The sequence below is a fragment of the Poecilia reticulata genome, linkage group LG10 (genome assembly GCF_000633615.1).
Source record: "Poecilia reticulata strain Guanapo linkage group LG10, Guppy_female_1.0+MT, whole genome shotgun sequence".
Lineage (NCBI taxonomy): Eukaryota > Metazoa > Chordata > Actinopteri > Cyprinodontiformes > Poeciliidae > Poecilia > Poecilia reticulata.
Genome location: NC_024340.1, coordinates 6,499,414 through 6,516,989, shown reverse-complemented (window position 1 = coordinate 6,516,989; position 17,576 = coordinate 6,499,414). Strand labels below are relative to the sequence as shown.

General features: G+C 41.0%; 1 protein-coding gene across 1 annotated transcript in view; it reads left to right on the top strand.

Moving 5' to 3' along the window:
* Positions 1–87: 87 nt before the first annotated feature.
* polr1a (RNA polymerase I subunit A) overlaps positions 88–17,576 on the top strand; it is a 29,132-nt gene continuing 11,643 nt past the window's right edge. Inside the window, exons 1-24 of the mRNA XM_008419771.2 lie at positions 88–164; positions 448–556; positions 671–766; positions 1,714–1,863; positions 2,093–2,203; positions 2,293–2,378; positions 2,479–2,564; positions 5,927–6,007; positions 8,359–8,473; positions 8,541–8,688; positions 8,774–8,935; positions 9,221–9,343; positions 9,435–9,662; positions 9,742–9,849; positions 10,313–10,459; positions 10,567–10,758; positions 11,792–11,941; positions 12,025–12,208; positions 12,684–12,766; positions 13,949–14,107; positions 14,684–14,782; positions 14,875–15,027; positions 16,089–16,171; positions 16,336–16,501. Coding sequence (XP_008417993.1) covers positions 88–164; positions 448–556; positions 671–766; positions 1,714–1,863; positions 2,093–2,203; positions 2,293–2,378; positions 2,479–2,564; positions 5,927–6,007; positions 8,359–8,473; positions 8,541–8,688; positions 8,774–8,935; positions 9,221–9,343; positions 9,435–9,662; positions 9,742–9,849; positions 10,313–10,459; positions 10,567–10,758; positions 11,792–11,941; positions 12,025–12,208; positions 12,684–12,766; positions 13,949–14,107; positions 14,684–14,782; positions 14,875–15,027; positions 16,089–16,171; positions 16,336–16,501 — 3,096 coding nt within the window. The remainder of the gene's footprint in view (positions 165–447; positions 557–670; positions 767–1,713; positions 1,864–2,092; positions 2,204–2,292; positions 2,379–2,478; positions 2,565–5,926; positions 6,008–8,358; positions 8,474–8,540; positions 8,689–8,773; positions 8,936–9,220; positions 9,344–9,434; positions 9,663–9,741; positions 9,850–10,312; positions 10,460–10,566; positions 10,759–11,791; positions 11,942–12,024; positions 12,209–12,683; positions 12,767–13,948; positions 14,108–14,683; positions 14,783–14,874; positions 15,028–16,088; positions 16,172–16,335; positions 16,502–17,576) is intronic.

Genomic DNA, 17,576 nt, shown 5'->3' with positions numbered 1-17,576 from the left:
GAGGAAAGTGCGACTCGTGGGCTTCAAGCGCGGCGCCATGAATCTATAACTATAAACAACACAACGTTTCAGCTAGCATCCAAAAAAATGTTGTTTTCCAAAGAAGTGCCATGGCGGCGGCTGGAGGGCATGTCGTTTGGCTTGTACTCACCCGAAGAAATAAGGTGAGGCAGGTTTAGCCTGTTAGCTTCTGGCGAGTCAGAGTTCAAAACAACGTAGAAGCTCGTGGCTTTTAGCCCCCTGAAGTCTCACATCCGAGCTGCTGTGGGGAGACTCATTAGTTGTAGCACCCGAGTATGCTTGTCAAATAATAAGTCAAAAACAAACTGCCCTTTAAGCTTAACTCCTGTTTTACTTTCTGATCCAAAAAGCTCAGAACCAGTGACAAAACTGATTAAAAAGTAACTGAGGTTAAGTTGCAACATTTTTTCCCCATCTCTTTTTCAGGAAGTTGAGCGTGAAAACCATCACCAACTCCAAGTTTCTGGACGCTGTTGGAAATGTGGCCCAGAACAGTTTGTATGACCTGGCTCTGGGGCCAACAGACATCAAAGAGGTGGTTTACTGAAACATTATATGTGCTCAGTGTTTGGACCTTGGATTCATTATTAGATGCCTAATTTTGCATCTAAATTAATCATGTTACTTTGATATTGTTCTGTTTTCCCAGATTTGTTCCACCTGCTGTCAGGATTTCAACAATTGTCCAGGACACTTTGGACACATAGAGCTGCCTCTACCAGTCTACAACCCACTGTTCTTTGATGTGAGCACCATTCAATACACAAACATATACCAGAATTAGATTAACAGCTTTCACAAATGTAAGAATATTCAGTTGAAGGAGATGAAAATTGAGTTCAGCTGCTTATTTAATTAATTAATTTATTTTACATTATGCTGATTTTCAAATTTTTCTTTCAATATTTTGCTTAAAAATATGCAAAGTGTTGATAATATTTATTTTTTCACTTTCCTACAATGAGCAATTGTTAATTATTCATAATACTGCAGAAAAGAGTCTTACCATTGGTGCAAAATACAGTTCTAACATTTTAAAAGCATTCCCACAATATTATTATTATTATTATTAATGGAGGGAACTTTTTAAGCGTTCTTTAGGATTTTTATATTGGTGATTAGCACAAGACTGTACTGTTGTTCTCTAAAGTACACACAGCTATTAAACTCTTAAGAGTTTTGTAACACACAAAGATAAGATTGATGAATAATTTAGAAATGTTTCCCCAAGAAATGTGACATTTCTTCTATTCAAGTGAAAATCAAAATAAAATTTTAAACAGAATGATTAATAATGAAAAAAGAAAACTGCAGTAACCTGGCTTCATTATAGATGGATAGAAAAAGTTGAAAAGGATAAAGGAGAGTAACTTTGGGTTTCCACTTTTAGCCTTCCTGTTATTTGCTGCAATTCTCACTCTCTCCATTAGCCTGAAGAAAATTGAGACATGTTTCAGTTTATTATAGAAACTATAGCTTCCTTTTAAACATCTTCCAGTTTTTTGCTGTCACATCACTGACAGAAGAAATAGCTAGTAGATGATGGTTTTCTTCACTTAGAGCTTCTACACTAAAGAGTGTTGCTCTCAGCGCATCCTATCAGCTTCCGATATGCTTCTAGCTTTAAATAGTCCAATTTTTAATCCATTTATTTCACTTTGTGTCTGTGCCTGACATGTTGTTCTCCTTCAGAAACTCTACCTGTTGATCCGTGGCTCGTGTCTGTCGTGTCACATGTTGACGTGTCCCCGCGCCGCCATCCACCTGCTGGTCAACCAGCTCCGGATACTGGAGCGTGGAGCCATGGAGGAGGTCCACCTTGTGGAGAGAGTTCTTAATCAGGTGGGTTAAAGGAACATCACACCATCACATCTGCATCAGAATTTCCACTGATTCAAATTCTAATCTGTTGACCAATTGATACTGATAAAACTCATTTTCAAAGATGAACCGGGACGTCACTTGCACTTTTAGTGTGTAGTTAACTATTAACTGTGGGAAACAGTAGAGGTTTGCTATCTGACAAAAAAACAAAAAATCAAGTTGATTATTGTTGTTCTGTTTACGTTAGCACCTTGAAGAGAACCCCAAAGCCACAGGAGATGAGATCGAGCAGGTGCTGAGGGAGTTCACCAACATGGTCATTGGAGTGAACGCCGAGGCTTCACAGAACTCCAAACCCGTGAGTTTACACCTCCACATGATCACAAACCCAACCAGACAGGTGGTTTCACTGACCATGTCTTCCTGCGTCACGTTTCTGTTTGTTAGATTAAACACCTGGTTGAGAAGAAGAGCAGCCTGATAAATGACTTCTGGAGGGTCCAGCTGAACACCAGGAAGTGTCCGTACTGCAGGTAGGCCGACAGCGACCCAGCCTGACCGTGAAGCAGGACGTTCTGAACGATGACGCCAAGTTCACCTCGTGCTGTATGTCTGTGTTTTATCTGGGGGAAGAGTTGGCAGGTCAACGGTGCGTCGCGAACACAACACCAAGCTGATCGTCACCATGCCAACGGGAGGACAAACTGATGAAAACGCAGGTGGGGGACTTTGGCAGTGCATAATGTTTGGTTTTGTAGTTTTTCTGTGGTATGTTCAGGAGTTTGTAGTTAAAGGGGGGAGAGAAAACTAAACTTGATTTCAGTACAGCTTAAATGAAGCTGCGGATCAGTCCTGCTGAAATCACTCCTGTTAATCTAATTGGTAAGGAATTCAGTGTTCACGGTAGCTTTCATTTGCAGCTTTTTGTTGCCAAATAAAAATAATCCAAATTCATACAAAATGACTAAAACCATGAACAAGATGATATCTTTCTCAGCTTATAAAAGAAAAAGAGATTTAGCCTTTGCTTTTTAATCACACTAGGGTTATAATGGCATTATTGACTTTTAATCTAGTTTTTATTGATTGTAGTGGTAGTTTTAGTTTTTACATACTAGTTTGGTTAATTTTTAGTTGTAGAATTCAAAAAGGTAAAACTATACTATTGTGATTATTTATACATTGAGTAATGAGTACTCTACAGATACAATTTTCAAAAAATGTTTTCAATAATTATTGAATGACCAGCCGACTCTGGTGTTTTCTCCCAACTTTTTGCAGTCTCCATTTTGTGAGCATAAGCACCACCAGTTAGAGAACATGTGTCAAACTCAAGGCCCGCGGCCCGCCATGTCATTTTATGTGGTCCCCCCAGCGTTTTATAGGCCCATGATTGACTTAAAATAGGTTTTCAGCACAAATTGACTACAAACTACATCTCCCATAATGCATTCCGATTACCAGCCAACATTACGGCTTCTCGCCACTAGAGAGTCACCTCAAGCTGCTTATTGATTTTACCAGCGAATAAAACTGAGACATCGACAAGCTAACATCAAAATGTCCAAGAAAAGAAACATCGATTTACAAGCAAGACTGTGAATGAGGATGTGTGTGAGTTGGTGTCAGGGCGGCAGGTGACGCTAGACTTTTTTTGTTATCCGTCATCTTGACCGACAACATTAAAAAAATCGTTCATGTACTGTTTTTATTCGTGAAATTACAATCATATTAACATCGGCTATTTAGCCGCATTTTATGCGGTTTAGTTGATATTCACCGTGAATCCAGATCACATCACAAATTAAGCAGATAAATGTATCTACATCAGTGGCCCCCAAACTACGGATCCGGCCCGCCTCCACATTTGGTCCAGCCCCCTGAACAATACCAGAGAGCATTCAGATTTTTTTTCATATACCGTATTTTCCGGACAATAAGCCGTTTATATGTGGATTTTTCTTCAACCACCAGGGGGCTCTTTAGCAGGAAGTGAATCATTGAAAGTCAAAATTGGAAATAAAAGAAGGCACCCATTAAAACAGAATTAGGTTTTAATAGGGAATTGAAATTTGAGAATGTTGTTGATCAGTTAAATAGCATTGAGGGGGGAAAGAAGATTTTTTGTTTTTTTTAAATAATACTGGGATCATTATGAGAATTTGAGGCATAGATATTAGCATCCAGTAGATGGCAGTAGTGCAACAATAATGGATGCAAGCTGCTGTTGAAATCTAACGAAGAAGAAGGTGGAGCCTATTTTTATTTAGCACATGCTAGTAGCAGACAGGAAGGATCAGCACTTTTACTGTTACAGTTACCGTTCAGAAACTACCGTAATCAGTTCAGTTAAATCTAAACTTGGCAACTTTACTTTTTCAACCGTAATAAATGTGATATTCAATTGACCTGTTATGACTCAAATTTTGGGTATCCGCCCCCTTGTGCTGCTGCTGCATCGTTGTGGAAAACTTGGAGCGGCAGAGATATCTGTGGCTTATATGTGTATGTTTACTGGATTTTTTTTTTTAAACTTTGGGGTTGTGGCTTATAGTCCGGTGTGGCTCATAGTTCGGAAAATACGGACTATAATCCTTCCTGGATTTTTTTCTGTGAAGAACCCAGAGAGGGTTATTTGGTTATTATTATCATTAATGGTGTTATTTATTTCCTGACTTTTGTTCTGTGAAGAACCCAGAGAATGTTATTTGATTGTGCTTTCTGGAAAACACTATATTTTTACATTTAGGCACTCCTGCAATTGCCACACTTTTTCTGTTACAAACTGACTCCGGCCCCCCACCAGAGAAGGGAAAAGTTATGTGGCCCTCACAGGAAAAAGTTTGGGGACCCCTGATCTACATTTTTCTCCGTAGTGACAAAAACCTCTGACTGAGGCCTCAATAACTTTTTTTCTTTTTCTTGAATGCGCTTCCTAGCCAGACGCTCCAAAGCGTTATTTAACAATATGAGGTGTTGTCTAAATTATTTTTAACATTGTATTTTCATACATTTATGCTAGGGCTGCCCAAGTCTCGTTTTCCAGAGCTACCGTCTGCAACTTTAGATGCGTTCCTTCTCTAACACACCTGGACCATAGACTCATTATAAGCCTCTACAGAACTGAGTTGCTGCTGATGAGGAAAGTCAACCTTTTGTCTGGGGTGTTTTAGCAGGGATGCATCTAAAAGTTGTAGTCTGGAGGACTGTACCTGGGAACTCCTGATGTCAATGTGGCCGGTTGAGGGTGGCCAATATGCTGAAGTGGCCCTCGGTGAAATTGAGTTTGACACCCCTGAGTTAGAGTATAGAGCGCTGTTATTTGCCAACAGCTGATGTAAACCGCTTGTGTGGGAGGGAAACATTTTTTATTTCACATCAATCCAAAGGCTAATAAATAGATTTATAAACGCAAAAACTATAGCCATTATATCTCTAATTTCAGTATGTTTCAGTTAGTTTTATAACCAATATTCTTGTAGGTAGTTAAATTTTTATTTAACAAAATTGGTTTCTCAATTTCAGTTTTTTGTTGTTTTGTTAGTTTTAGTTAACTTCAGCTTCAGTTATTACAGCGAGAAACCGGCGGTCAGACCTGAAGTCGGGCTGTAGCAGTGTGTCAGACCTGAGCCTTCAGAGTCCCATAAAGATGGTTACAAAATCAGCCTTCTGTCACCTGAAGAACATTTCCAAGTGAAAGAATTCTGACGTTTTAATGTCCCAGCAAGATATAGAGAAACTTAAAAGAAACTAAAAGTTTTTATTAAACAAATAAAGAGTGTTTATTCAACCAAACCCAAAAGATGGAAACCGATTAAACTCTTCAGCCTAACTGTTTTCAGGCTTAGTTTGCTTTAGTTCAGAAGTAGCTGAGATATTTCAGTGGAGCAAGAAGTAGTAAAGTGTTCAATAAAGCAAAACAAAGAAATAAGCATTTAGAACAAAGAATTAATACTAGAGGAAGGTTTTTGTCGCTTTATTGTGAAGATATTCTTTCCAGATTTTTGCTCTTATTTTGAATGGGATGTGTTGAATCAAAATATTTCTCTCTGCTTTTATGTCCTTTTTGTCATTATTGCAGAAGATCTTCTGACTGGAAAGAGAGTGTTCCTCACTGCCAGCACCGCCAGGGAGCACATCAGTAAACTCTGGGAGAAAGAAGGTAAAATCCAAACCCTGAGAGCTGAAATTAGACAATACATGAGCATAAAGAACATTATTTTAATGTATAGAGATGAGTCTGAGAAATCTGAACGACCTGATCTGGTGGAACTAAATTGTGATGCCAAAACTTATCTTATGTCTGAAAAATATAGATGTTTTTCTTTTTTTTTTTTTCCGACCTTCTAAACCACTTGATCCGTCAGACTTTGCAGTAAAGTGACTCCTGTTTCCTTTGTCTGAGTCGGCACCTTTCTCTGGAGGAGAATCGGTGCTCCATCCAGCTGCCTAACGACCTTCTTCCAGAATGTTCCTCCTCGTTTCCTCTTGTGGGTTAACCTATTAGCTGCCGGAGATTAATTAAGTCCAACAGATCACACCCGTTGGGGGTCGTTCTCCTCTTTTTCACAACGTGCTCTTAAAGGTGGCCCGGGTTAGGTTTTTACGTCAAATCAAAGAGATGTATAATAAAATCTATTTGCATGTCGGAGAACTGAACCACAAACTCCAGTCCTATGCGTTGGCATAGGATCTGTCCTGGCAGAGGGAGGGGGCCACGTGTCCCCGGGGAGCTGAAGCATGTTGGCCTGTAGGCCTGGATGCTGGAAGAGTCCAGATTCAAAGCTGTAGCTGTTGGATTTTGGGGGAATTTCCTCATGCTGGTGCTCTGCTGCAGTCCATCAGCTTGTGGGTCTCTTCCACGTAAACTGAACAAAAAATATAAACGCCCCATGTCAGATATTGTTGCTGTGTGGCGTTAACAACTGTAAATGAGCATTTGCTAACATTTTATTGCACAAAAATAATATTTCTCTTGATTTGTGTATAATTTTTAATCCAACCTGCTGTCGGTGAGCAGAATTTAGTGAGTTGTTTTTTTACTCAGTGCAGCGTGGGGCATGTCCACTGGGTGATGAGACAAAATGAGCAACAGCTGGACAGTCCTTGGACTGGGGACAATAAAAGGCCAACCCAAAATGTCACATTTTGTCACAAGTCATAACGCCTCAGATGTTGCAAGTTATGCGGGAGCGTGCCATTGGCATGTTGGATGCAGGGATGTCCACCAGAGCAGTAGCTGCACGGCTCAATGTCCATTTTTGGACCATAGGTTTCCAACACACTAGCACTACTGCAAATCGACCTCATCTTCGTCTGCCACATCTGACCACTCCAGCACAAGATCACCACATCTCGTCCATCTGTGGGATCGGTTAAGATCAGCGACACACACAGCTGAAGAGACTATTGGTCTGTCCAAAGAGATGTATAATCTCTTTGGACCTCAGACTGTCTGTAACCGCCTACCAGAAGCAAACTGGGTCAAAATCAAATTCCTCAGCTCGACCCCCATCATGTTCAAAACACTGTCAATCTGCTACTAATGGCCAGACCACGATGTTATCAATGCCGATATGGAGATCAGCGATTACTGAAAATATACTTTGAGTTTCTCTATATATTGCTCAACCCAAATGTTCATAAAACTCTTATATTTGGCATGAGGCGCTTATATTTTTGTTCAGTGTAGATCCATGGCTTTGTTGATCCGTCTAGGTATCTAGCTTCTCTCCTTTTGCAGCAGACTTTGAAGCACCCTGAGAACGCTCAAAGGTCACTCTCATGTCACAGGTTGCCCTTTCCCATTGACTGCCTGCTTGAATAGGTGATCTCAGATCCACTTTCATATCTGTTTTTTTGTCCTCGGCCTGCAGGCTTTCCTTCTCTCCAGCAGTTTCAGTTCCCCTTTTGGGTTGCCCATCTGTTTCCTGATTCACTGCATGTGAGCAACCAGTAAGAAACTCTGGTCAATTTACTGAGGTTACAGGTCAAACACATGAAACATGATTATTACTGATCATCCTTTTCCCAACCTTTCACCTAGTGTCTGCCTCCAACACACATCAGTGATCTTTGATTGGAGTTACACATTTTACATAATTTCAAGTTTGTTGTCAAAATCCTATCTATAACCTCTTTTAGCTTCTCCAATTCAGCATTAAAACAACATTAATACAAATATTTTTCACTGGTTCTTATTCAGTTACTCAAAACGTTTCGACTTCATCCTTTAAAACTCTCTGCAGACTGGAAACTTCCCTCCAGCCTGCAGGAATCCCGCTGTTCCTTTTCCGTGGCTTGTCAGCACTCGCTCTCTGCCTACGATTATGACTTGAATTTCTTATGATTAAATACAAAAAGAATTAAAATTATTGTTAGGTCTACTTTATATGATTAATTTTACAGGTATTGTTACTGCTAAACCAAAATGTCCAGCATGGGGACCCGCCCTCTGTTCTAGGCATGGGGAAATGGGATGATCTTGAGTTGTCTCGACACCTTTGATTCCAGGTTTCTTCCTGAAGTTCCTGTTTCCTGGTCTGGAGGAGAGCTCAGGGTCTGAGGGACAGAAGAGTTTCTACCCGGACCTGTTCTTCCTGGAGCTGTTGGTGGTTCCACCCTGCAGGTACGCTGGCTGCACAACGCGCCTACATGAAGGCTGACTGCAGCACCTGACCCGCCCTCTGTTCTAGGTATCGCCCCATCAATCGCCTAGGCGACCAGATGTTCACCAACGGCCAGACGGTCAACATGCAGGCTGTGATGAAGGACTGCGGCATCATCAGGAAACTTCTGGCTCTCATAGCAGGAGAGAAGCAAACTGAGGAGGTGGAGGAAGTGGTGAGGCAACGTCACGCTTTCCTTTTGGGAATTCTTCATCTCAGCTCTTTATTTATCCCACCGTTTGTTTCCCCCTGCCCCCCAGACGTTGGACCCAGAGGATCAGACGTTCCTGTCAGGAATTAGCGGAGTGACGTTACCAGATAAGCTCTATAACATGTGGATCCGCCTGCAGAGCCACGTCAACATCGTTTTCGACAGTGACATGGACAAACTGATGACGGACAAATATCCTGGGATCAGACAGGTGTGAGAGACTGGGATACAGTCATTTCATGTAGCGGGAAAAATGGGGCATGAACTAGGACATGTTTAAAATATGGCTACAGCTAAGGATCATTTTTAGGGCGTGAAATTTTTTTTTCTCCTGACAAGCAGGTAAAAAAATGCAACATTCTGCAGATTTTTCATTTAACTACTGAAGCCTCTTTCTATACAGTATTAGAAAAAAAAACATTAAAGGATGCAAATCAAAAAAAGTTATTTTCGTTTTAAAAGATAAAACCAAAGACTTTTCTGTTCTGTTCGGCAGATCCTGGAGAAGAAGGATGGATTGTTCCGGAAGCACATGATGGGGAAGCGGGTGGACTACGCCGCCCGGTCCGTCATCTGCCCCGACATGTACATCGGAACCAACGAGATCGGGATCCCCATGGTAACTAGATCTAGGTGGAGAGTAGCAACAGAGTTGTCAACCAGTTGATTACTGACGTGTTGACAGTGTGTGTGTGTGTTTGTGTGTTGAGGTGTTTGCCACCAAGCTGACCTACCCTCAGCCCGTCACGCCCTGGAACGTGAAGGAGCTCCGGCAGGCCGTCCTCAACGGGCCCAATGTCCACCCTGGCGCCTCCATGGTGATTAATGAGGATGGCAGGAAGACCATCCTGTCGCCCAGCAGCGCCGCGCAGAGGGAGGCGGTCGCCAAGCAACTGCTGACGCCCTGTCCCGGTCCACACAAGATGCCCATGAAGATCGTAAGTCTGACTGGAAGCGGACCCACTCAGAGCTGTGGCTGGGTTTTCACTCTGTCATGCTGCGTTGTTGTTGCCTCAGGTGAATCGACACATAAAGAACGGAGACGTTCTGCTGCTCAACAGACAGCCCACCCTGCACAGACCCTCCATTCAGGCCCACTGCGCTCGCATCTTACCTGGAGAGAAGGTAACACCTCTGCTCTGCTTCTGCTCTCATTATTATATGAAGGATCCATGAAGGAAAAGGTTCCTACACCTTCCTTATCCTACTGTAGAAATGTGGAGTCCTTTCCTTCATATTGCCTGACTTCCTTTCTTCCTATTGTCTTCCTTCCTTCCTTTCTTCCTATTGTCTTCCTTCCTTCCTACCTTCCCTTTTTCCCTTTCTTTGTTTCTTTCTTTCTTTGTTTCTTTCTTTCTTTCTTTCTTTCTTTCTTTCTTTCTTTCTTTCTTTCTTTCTTTCCTTCTTTCCTTCTTTCCTTCTTTATTTCCTTCTTTCTTTCCTTCCTTTCTTAATTTTTACTTCTCATTCATTCATTCATTCATTCATTCATTCATTCATTCATTCAATAAATTTCAGAACTCCATCGTAGTAAAACCTGGTTACCGTAGTAACCCTGTAGATCACATGACCAGCCTCTGCTCCTCAGGTCCTGCGGCTTCACTACGCTAACTGCAAGGCGTACAACGCCGACTTTGATGGAGACGAGATGAATGCCCACTTCCCTCAGACCGAGCTGGGCCGAGCTGAGGCCTACACGCTGGTCAGCACCAACCAGCAGTACCTCGTCCCCAAGGTGGACCCCCTCAACACAATCACATTTAACCCCGCCTTCTTTTCACTCTAAGACCCTGAACTCCTTGAACCAATGAGTTGTTGGTTTCCTTCCCTGTCTGTGGTCAGGACGGTAAACCTTTAGCGGGCCTCATCCAGGACCACATGGTGTCAGGAACCAAGATGACCATCAGAGGCTGCTTCTTCACTAAGGACCAGTACACTGAGCTGGTGTACCGAGGGCTGACTGACAAGACGGGCCGGATCAGGCTGCTGGCCCCGGCCCTCCTCAAACCTCAGCAACTGTGGACCGGGAAGCAGGTGATCGCTGCACACGACTCGTCCTGTAACCACAGAGGGAAAAATATAAAGAACATTCACACACATTTAACTTGGCTTTCACTTCTCCACTGCACATTTCAACAGACTGAACTGGGATTTGATATGAGGGTTCACCAAAACGTTTTCTTGTTTTCTGAAAAAATAAGAATAAAAATCTTAATATTGTGACAAAATGTCATATTTTAAGTGAAATCATCTGCCAATGCAGTAAGAAACTTGCTTTTATTGGAATCCTAGCAATCTCATTTTAGGCAATAAATGCTTAAATTAAGTAATTTTAATCTAACTTATAACATCCTTTTTCTCATTTTGGAGGATCATTTCTTTTAATAGGGATGAAAATGGAACAGATGTTTTTTCTTCTATTAACTATGAAGTGAATAATTATTAGAGGGGCAGTATTATGTGTTTTCCAAGTACATTGTGCCATTTTATAGTTTCAAAAATGTTTATATATCAAATATGACTTAAAAGAAGTTTGACTTCCTAATTTAACACTTTAAATTTGGGCCTCTGTCTCTTTAAGAAGTTCCTGCTCTTTCTGAAGCTCCGCCTCCAGGAGATCAAAACAACATGGCTCCTCTATTTACCCTTTAACAACTTTTTTACCAGTGTTTCACTAAATAGCTGATATTATAACTTGGCAGATACACAATTCCACTAGATGTTTGCTAAATGTTTCTGGAAAACCATGACTTATTTTGCATTTACTACAGAATTAAACTGCAAAACAGGAATTTCTGCTCTAGTTAAACTGATTTCAATTATTTTAACCTCAATACATTTCTAGGATATATTTATTTGTTAACAATAAACCTCATTTGGGATTATTTAATTCGTTTGAAGGTATTCCAGGTGGGGCGTGTTTTTGTATTCCACTCCTTTAAATCAGTCATGTTTTAACTCAGGAAGAGTTCAGGAATCAATATTTGGTGGAACAACCAGGAAGTTTTCAGTGGGGTTCAGTGCAGTGAGCTGTATTTTCTACCTCATTCCTCCTCCTCCTCCACAGGTCGTCTCCACTTTACTGCTGAACATCCTCCCAGACAAAGCCGTCCCCCTTAACCTCACCGGCAAAGCCAAAATCCCCGGCAAGGCTTGGATCCAGCTCCCGCCTCGATCTTCTCCGGGGTACAACCCGGATAGCATGTGTGAGTCACAGGTAGGAACACACACACACACACACTAGAGGAGACGTTCCAGAGCTTATCAGCGGGTTGAACCGGCTGAACCGTCGTCCTGCAGGTGGTGATCCGTCAGGGCGAGCTGCTGGTCGGCGTTCTGGACAAAGCGCACTACGGCTCGTCGCCCTATGGTTTGGTCCACTGCTGCTATGAACTGTACGGAGGGGAGACCAGCGGGAAGCTGCTCAGCTGCCTGGCTCGACTCTTCACCGCCTACCTGCAGCTCTACAGGGGCTTCACTCTGGGTACGGTCCTGCCTTTCAACAGCCACTTTTTATTAGTTAAACATTTAGTTTCAGTTTAGTTTTTATTAATCAGTCGATCAAGTTTATTTGTAGAGCGCGTTTCGGCATCAAGGCAGTTCACAATGCTTTACACCATAAAAACACAAAGTCATAAAAAACATCATGCAGTCACCAATTGAGAAACCAGTAACTAGCATTACATTTTGTCAAAAACATAAATACACATCAAATATGTTGATCAATGTTCCAGTAATTATGGTTCCAAATCATCTCTAAACAGGTGGGTTTTTAGTCTAGATTCAAGGGAACTCTGTGTTTTGGTTGTTTTCTCAATTTCAGTTTTTGTTATTTTGTTAGTTTTAGTTAACTGTAACGGCCTCGATAAGGACTTTATAGTTGATAGATATAAAAGCATTAGATTGAGTCATACTTCTGTCAAACTTTAAATCTGGGTTACCCGTCTGTGTCTGTCTAGGCGTGGAAGACATTCTGGTGAAACCTGGAGCCAATATGCGGAGGAAACAAATCATCCAAGAGTCTCTGAAAATCGGCACCACGGTGAGCGAAGCTCCCCGGTTTGTGTTTAATGCACTCATGAAGTCATGCAGCCTTGTCAAATTCAGTGCTTCCTTCTTCCTGGATGCCACTGGCCAAAATGGCTGCCACAGCAACGGTGCAGTTTATGGGCCCCACGGTGCTCCATATGCCCACTGGGGACAAACATGTACTGCACACAAACACTCGGGAAGTTGAAATGTGATTTTAATTTTTTCCCCTCACTTTCTTTTCTAAAAACGAAATTAGAAAGGACAGAAAAATATTTTCAAAAAGTGTTTTTTATTTTAATCATCAGTTCTGTGAGTTATAGGATGGATTATTAGGGTGAGCTGAAAATAATTCTTCTTATTTGTGTAATACTAGCAGAATAAATATGCAATTTTACTAGAAAAAAGTTTTAAATAAAAAAAATTGTTTTAATTTGATAATGGTGTGTTCAAAGATGTATTTCCTGTGTAACTTCAGAAGATGCTAATTTTAATTTTTAGGTTATTTTCATGTAGGAATTCTCATAAAATCACTACTTCATTAGTTCATTTTTATTCAGGTAAAATTGAGACTTTACTCTCGTAATTACAATAAAACAAAATGGTGACCCGGACCTTATACTGTGCAGAGTTGACCAGAATTTAAAGTCCACTGTGAAACACATTTGTTATGCAAAGATGGCCGCCCAGGGCGTGCTGACATCACTCTAACCTACGGAAACCAAAGGCATGCATTGATGGGGGGGAAATCCAAATTTTCCAAAGTTGAAACCAAAATTCTTATTAATCCAAGATAACAATTGACAATTGATTAATTACTAATTTCTCATGTGAATGAAGGATTCTCAGAGTTTTCTTTTTGTTTGTTTGTTTATTAAAGACCAATCTTTGCATATTTCATGTTGGACATTTTGTGTTGAGCTAGCAGACTGCTGACCATCGGTACATTTCGCCATCTTGGCTAAAGCTACTAGGTTACACCAAGGTTATTATTATGGCGCAGCATAGTAACAGGCAACATGTAGAAATAATGATTCATTTACAGAATTGGAGAGCTTTTCTGCTAATGTGCAGCTTAGCTTCAAATATTTAGCCGTAACCTTCTTTAAGCCACCAGCAGAGTGTGCTCATGAAATCCCCTTTGGTAATTGTTGGAAAATTATTTTCTAACAGTTGTGTGTGTGTGTGTCCTCAGGCCTTGCAGGCTGCCTTCAAACTGCCTCCCAGTATGACTCCGGCTGAAGCCACCAGTCGGTGGCAGGACGCTCACCTCAGCCCTGACCAAAGAGACTTCAGCATGGCCGATCACAAATTCAAGGAAGTGGCCAACCAAGTGAACAACGACATCAACAAGGTTTCAGTCTCCGTCACTAGGATCAATAATCACTCATACTAATATGAGTTATCATTAAAATCATTAAAAATGTTAACCTTTACTATTGGTATGCCATATGAAAAGTTGTGTTTCACCTATCAGTGTTTGTTTTTGCACTACTAACAGATAAACAGTCATTGAAAAATATATTTTTACATTCAGTTTAGATGCCAGACAAACTCTGAAATGATTGTTTTTAAAACAAAGGTACTACTCTTCACAGCCTTTATAAAATCTGCATTTCTTTGTGGATTATCCTCTCGAGATATTTAAAAATAATAATCTTCTTGGTTTATTTTGGAAATATCAGTTTGTAACTTATTGCCCATAAGCCAAAAAAAAGAAAGAAGTCTTTAAAACTTTGTTTCGTGATTTGCGAAGGGAAAAAAACGGATGAAATCCAACGAGTTCATGTACTCAGACGCTAATAATGTGATTAAAGCTGATGGATTTTATGACTCCAAAAACTGTGACTCCAGTTTCTAGTTTGACGCTTTAACAGGATGAAGCATCACAAATCAAAGTGTGTTTCAATGACCTTGTGTCTGTGTGCAGGTGTGTATGCCGGTCGGACTGCACACCCCGTTCCCAGACAACAACCTCCAGCTCATGGTGCAGTCTGGAGCTAAAGGCTCCACCGTCAACACCATGCAGGTGACGCAAGTTCACCCTCATCTTCCCACAACGTCCCGTCCTCCATTTTATATGGATTGTGAAGAATAAATGTTTGGTGCTGCTCGTTCCAGATCTCCTGCCTGCTGGGTCAGATCGAGCTGGAGGGCCGCAGGCCGCCCCTGATGCCTTCAGGAAAGTTTCTGCCTTGCTTCCAGCCGTACGACCCTTCACCAGGAGCGGGGGGCTTCGTTTCTGGACGCTTCCTCACAGGAATCAAGCCACAGGTTTGTCCAGTCGGCTGTGGAGGTGGAGGGCGGTTTGTGTTAGGCTACAGAAGGACATTATGCCATGCAGCCTGTCAGATACGTGCAGGTCAAGTTGCACATTCAGCAGCAGATAAAACAGTTGCTTACTAAACGTTTCATAAATAAACTCGTTGGTAATAAGGTGAAATTATTTGAGAAGTTGTATATTTCTAAACCTAACAGGATCTTAGTTCTGTAAGATACTATACTATCTTTGTCCCACAAAGAAATAGAATCGGCTCTAATATTAAATTGGAGCATAAATCGCTTTCCAACCACATTTTGATGATTTTTATTACTTATGTCCCTGCTTTGACTTTGGCGCCTTTGCATTAATAAAAAGCTTTGTTACTCCATGATCAAGGTGTCTGCATTCGTAAAGTCTTAAATTCACAAATCTAAAATTAAGGCATTAAAATGTCTTAAATTAATTAGGGGAAGGGAAAAAAAAAAAGTAAGTTGGCCTTAAATATGTTAATCATAGGTCTTAAAATTAGTGTTTTCTAGTTAATCTCATTTCCTCCGTACCTTATTTTTCTCTTGGGGCTTTTCTGGGACTCAAATGTTTGAGTCGCACTCAGACATCTTCATCATGTTCTGTGATTGAGGCTGTTGAAGCTGCAGCTAACTAGCTGCTAATAAAGCCTTACTAGCTAGCTATGTAGTTTGTTTTCCTAATGGGATTTTTCTGTCAGGCAGACGTTTGAGTCGCTTTCAAATATCATTTTTGCGTTCTGTGACTCGAGACGGTTGAGGCCACTGCTAACTCTCTGCTTATATACCTTTGCTAACTAGCTAGCTAGCTTTTTTTGAGTTCATCATGGTTGCAAATTTATCACCACTTGGCTCCACTACACCTGACACAAGTCTAGGTGCTGTCTGTGGAAAAAAAATGACTTGGCACTACAACTATATAAAATACGCTGTTTTGTTTTGTACATTTCTGTTCTGATTTGGATCTTTAATTAATGGTCTTAAAAAGTCTTAAATTTGAGTTGGTGAAACCTGCAGAAACTCTGATGACTGTGATGTGTCTCCAGGAGTTTTTCTTCCATTGCATGGCTGGCAGAGAAGGACTTGTGGACACGGCTGTGAAAACGTCCCGATCAGGATATCTGCAGAGGTAAACTCACCTTTTCGCAAAGTTTTTCCTGATGTAAACTGAGCAAATTTTAGCCTCATTATCAGCCGGCGTAGGGAAGTTGAAGTGGTTATAAAAGTGTGGGATTGCTGTGCTTCCTCTTTTCATCATTTGCTATCTTCTCCCTCCCGCCTTCTGCTGCCCAGATGCATCATAAAGCACCTGGAGGGTCTGGTGGTGCAGTACGACCTGACCGTCAGAGACAGCGATGGCTCCGTGGTCCAGTTCCTGTACGGCGAGGATGGGCTGGACATCCCCAAGACTCAGTTCCTCCAGCCGAGGCAGTTTCCGTTCATCCAGCACAACTATGAGGTGTCGATATAAACACTGGCTTTCTGTGGAGAGGCTAGACTCTGATTTAAAAAAAATAAATTTGCTACTCTTTGGGACTATTTGTCATAATTTGCTAGCATAACTGAATCTTTTTTTTGAAATCCATCTTGTTGATGTTATACTTAGAGATGTACTTCAAAACCAACTGGGGTGTGCAAAAAGAGATTCTTACTTCCAACCATCCCTGATCGCTGATCAACTGATTGGAAATGAATAATCGCATCTTTTTTTAAGTCACTAATGACTGACAACAGTTCTCTTCTGTGGTGACAAAAGAAGGGGTCAAAGTTGGCAATTTGCAATTTTCACTATGAATAGCAGCGTTTCAATTACAAAAAGTGCTCTAACCTTTCAATATTTTGCTGATGTTGTAACAACACAAGTTTTCAATTGCAGTGTTTTTATTAGATATAAAACACAATTAAAAATCACACTTGAAGTTGAATAAGTTTGTTCACACGAGTCCTTAATGACAACTACTTCCTGCCAACTTCTTCTTTGTGGTTTGCACCAGCAGCAACATTCGCTTGTTGATCATGTGACTCGGTGAAAAAAATGTTTCCATTGCAATTTTGTGAAAATTTTTTTTTTTTATAATGGCCAAAAGCGACCTTATGTTAAAAAATTTTATCGAAAAACAACCGCTAGTGAGAGATGTTAACCTTTTATTCAAACTCTCAATTCATCAGGGACGTAAAAATCAGAAGATAACAGGAGGCAATGCTAACTGTGCTAACTGTGCTAATAGCTAACGTAAGAAGAGAGAACTCTGGTCGGTTTTGTATTTATTTAAAATAATGGCGACATCCTGTCTTACTGCAGAGCTGTGTAATAGAGACATCTCTCTCAGACGCAGTGTGATGTTTCTTCTGCTATTAGCATACATAATTGATGATCAGTCAAGACAATGCTGCACTTTTGTCCTTCCAACAAATGAATAATTTAGCCATCTAATGCATAGCTAAAATAACTTGTTATGCTGTGAGCACAACTGAAAGCATAACGTTCTGAATGATGCAAAGGACGACAAAAAGCAATATTAATAGATGTGCAG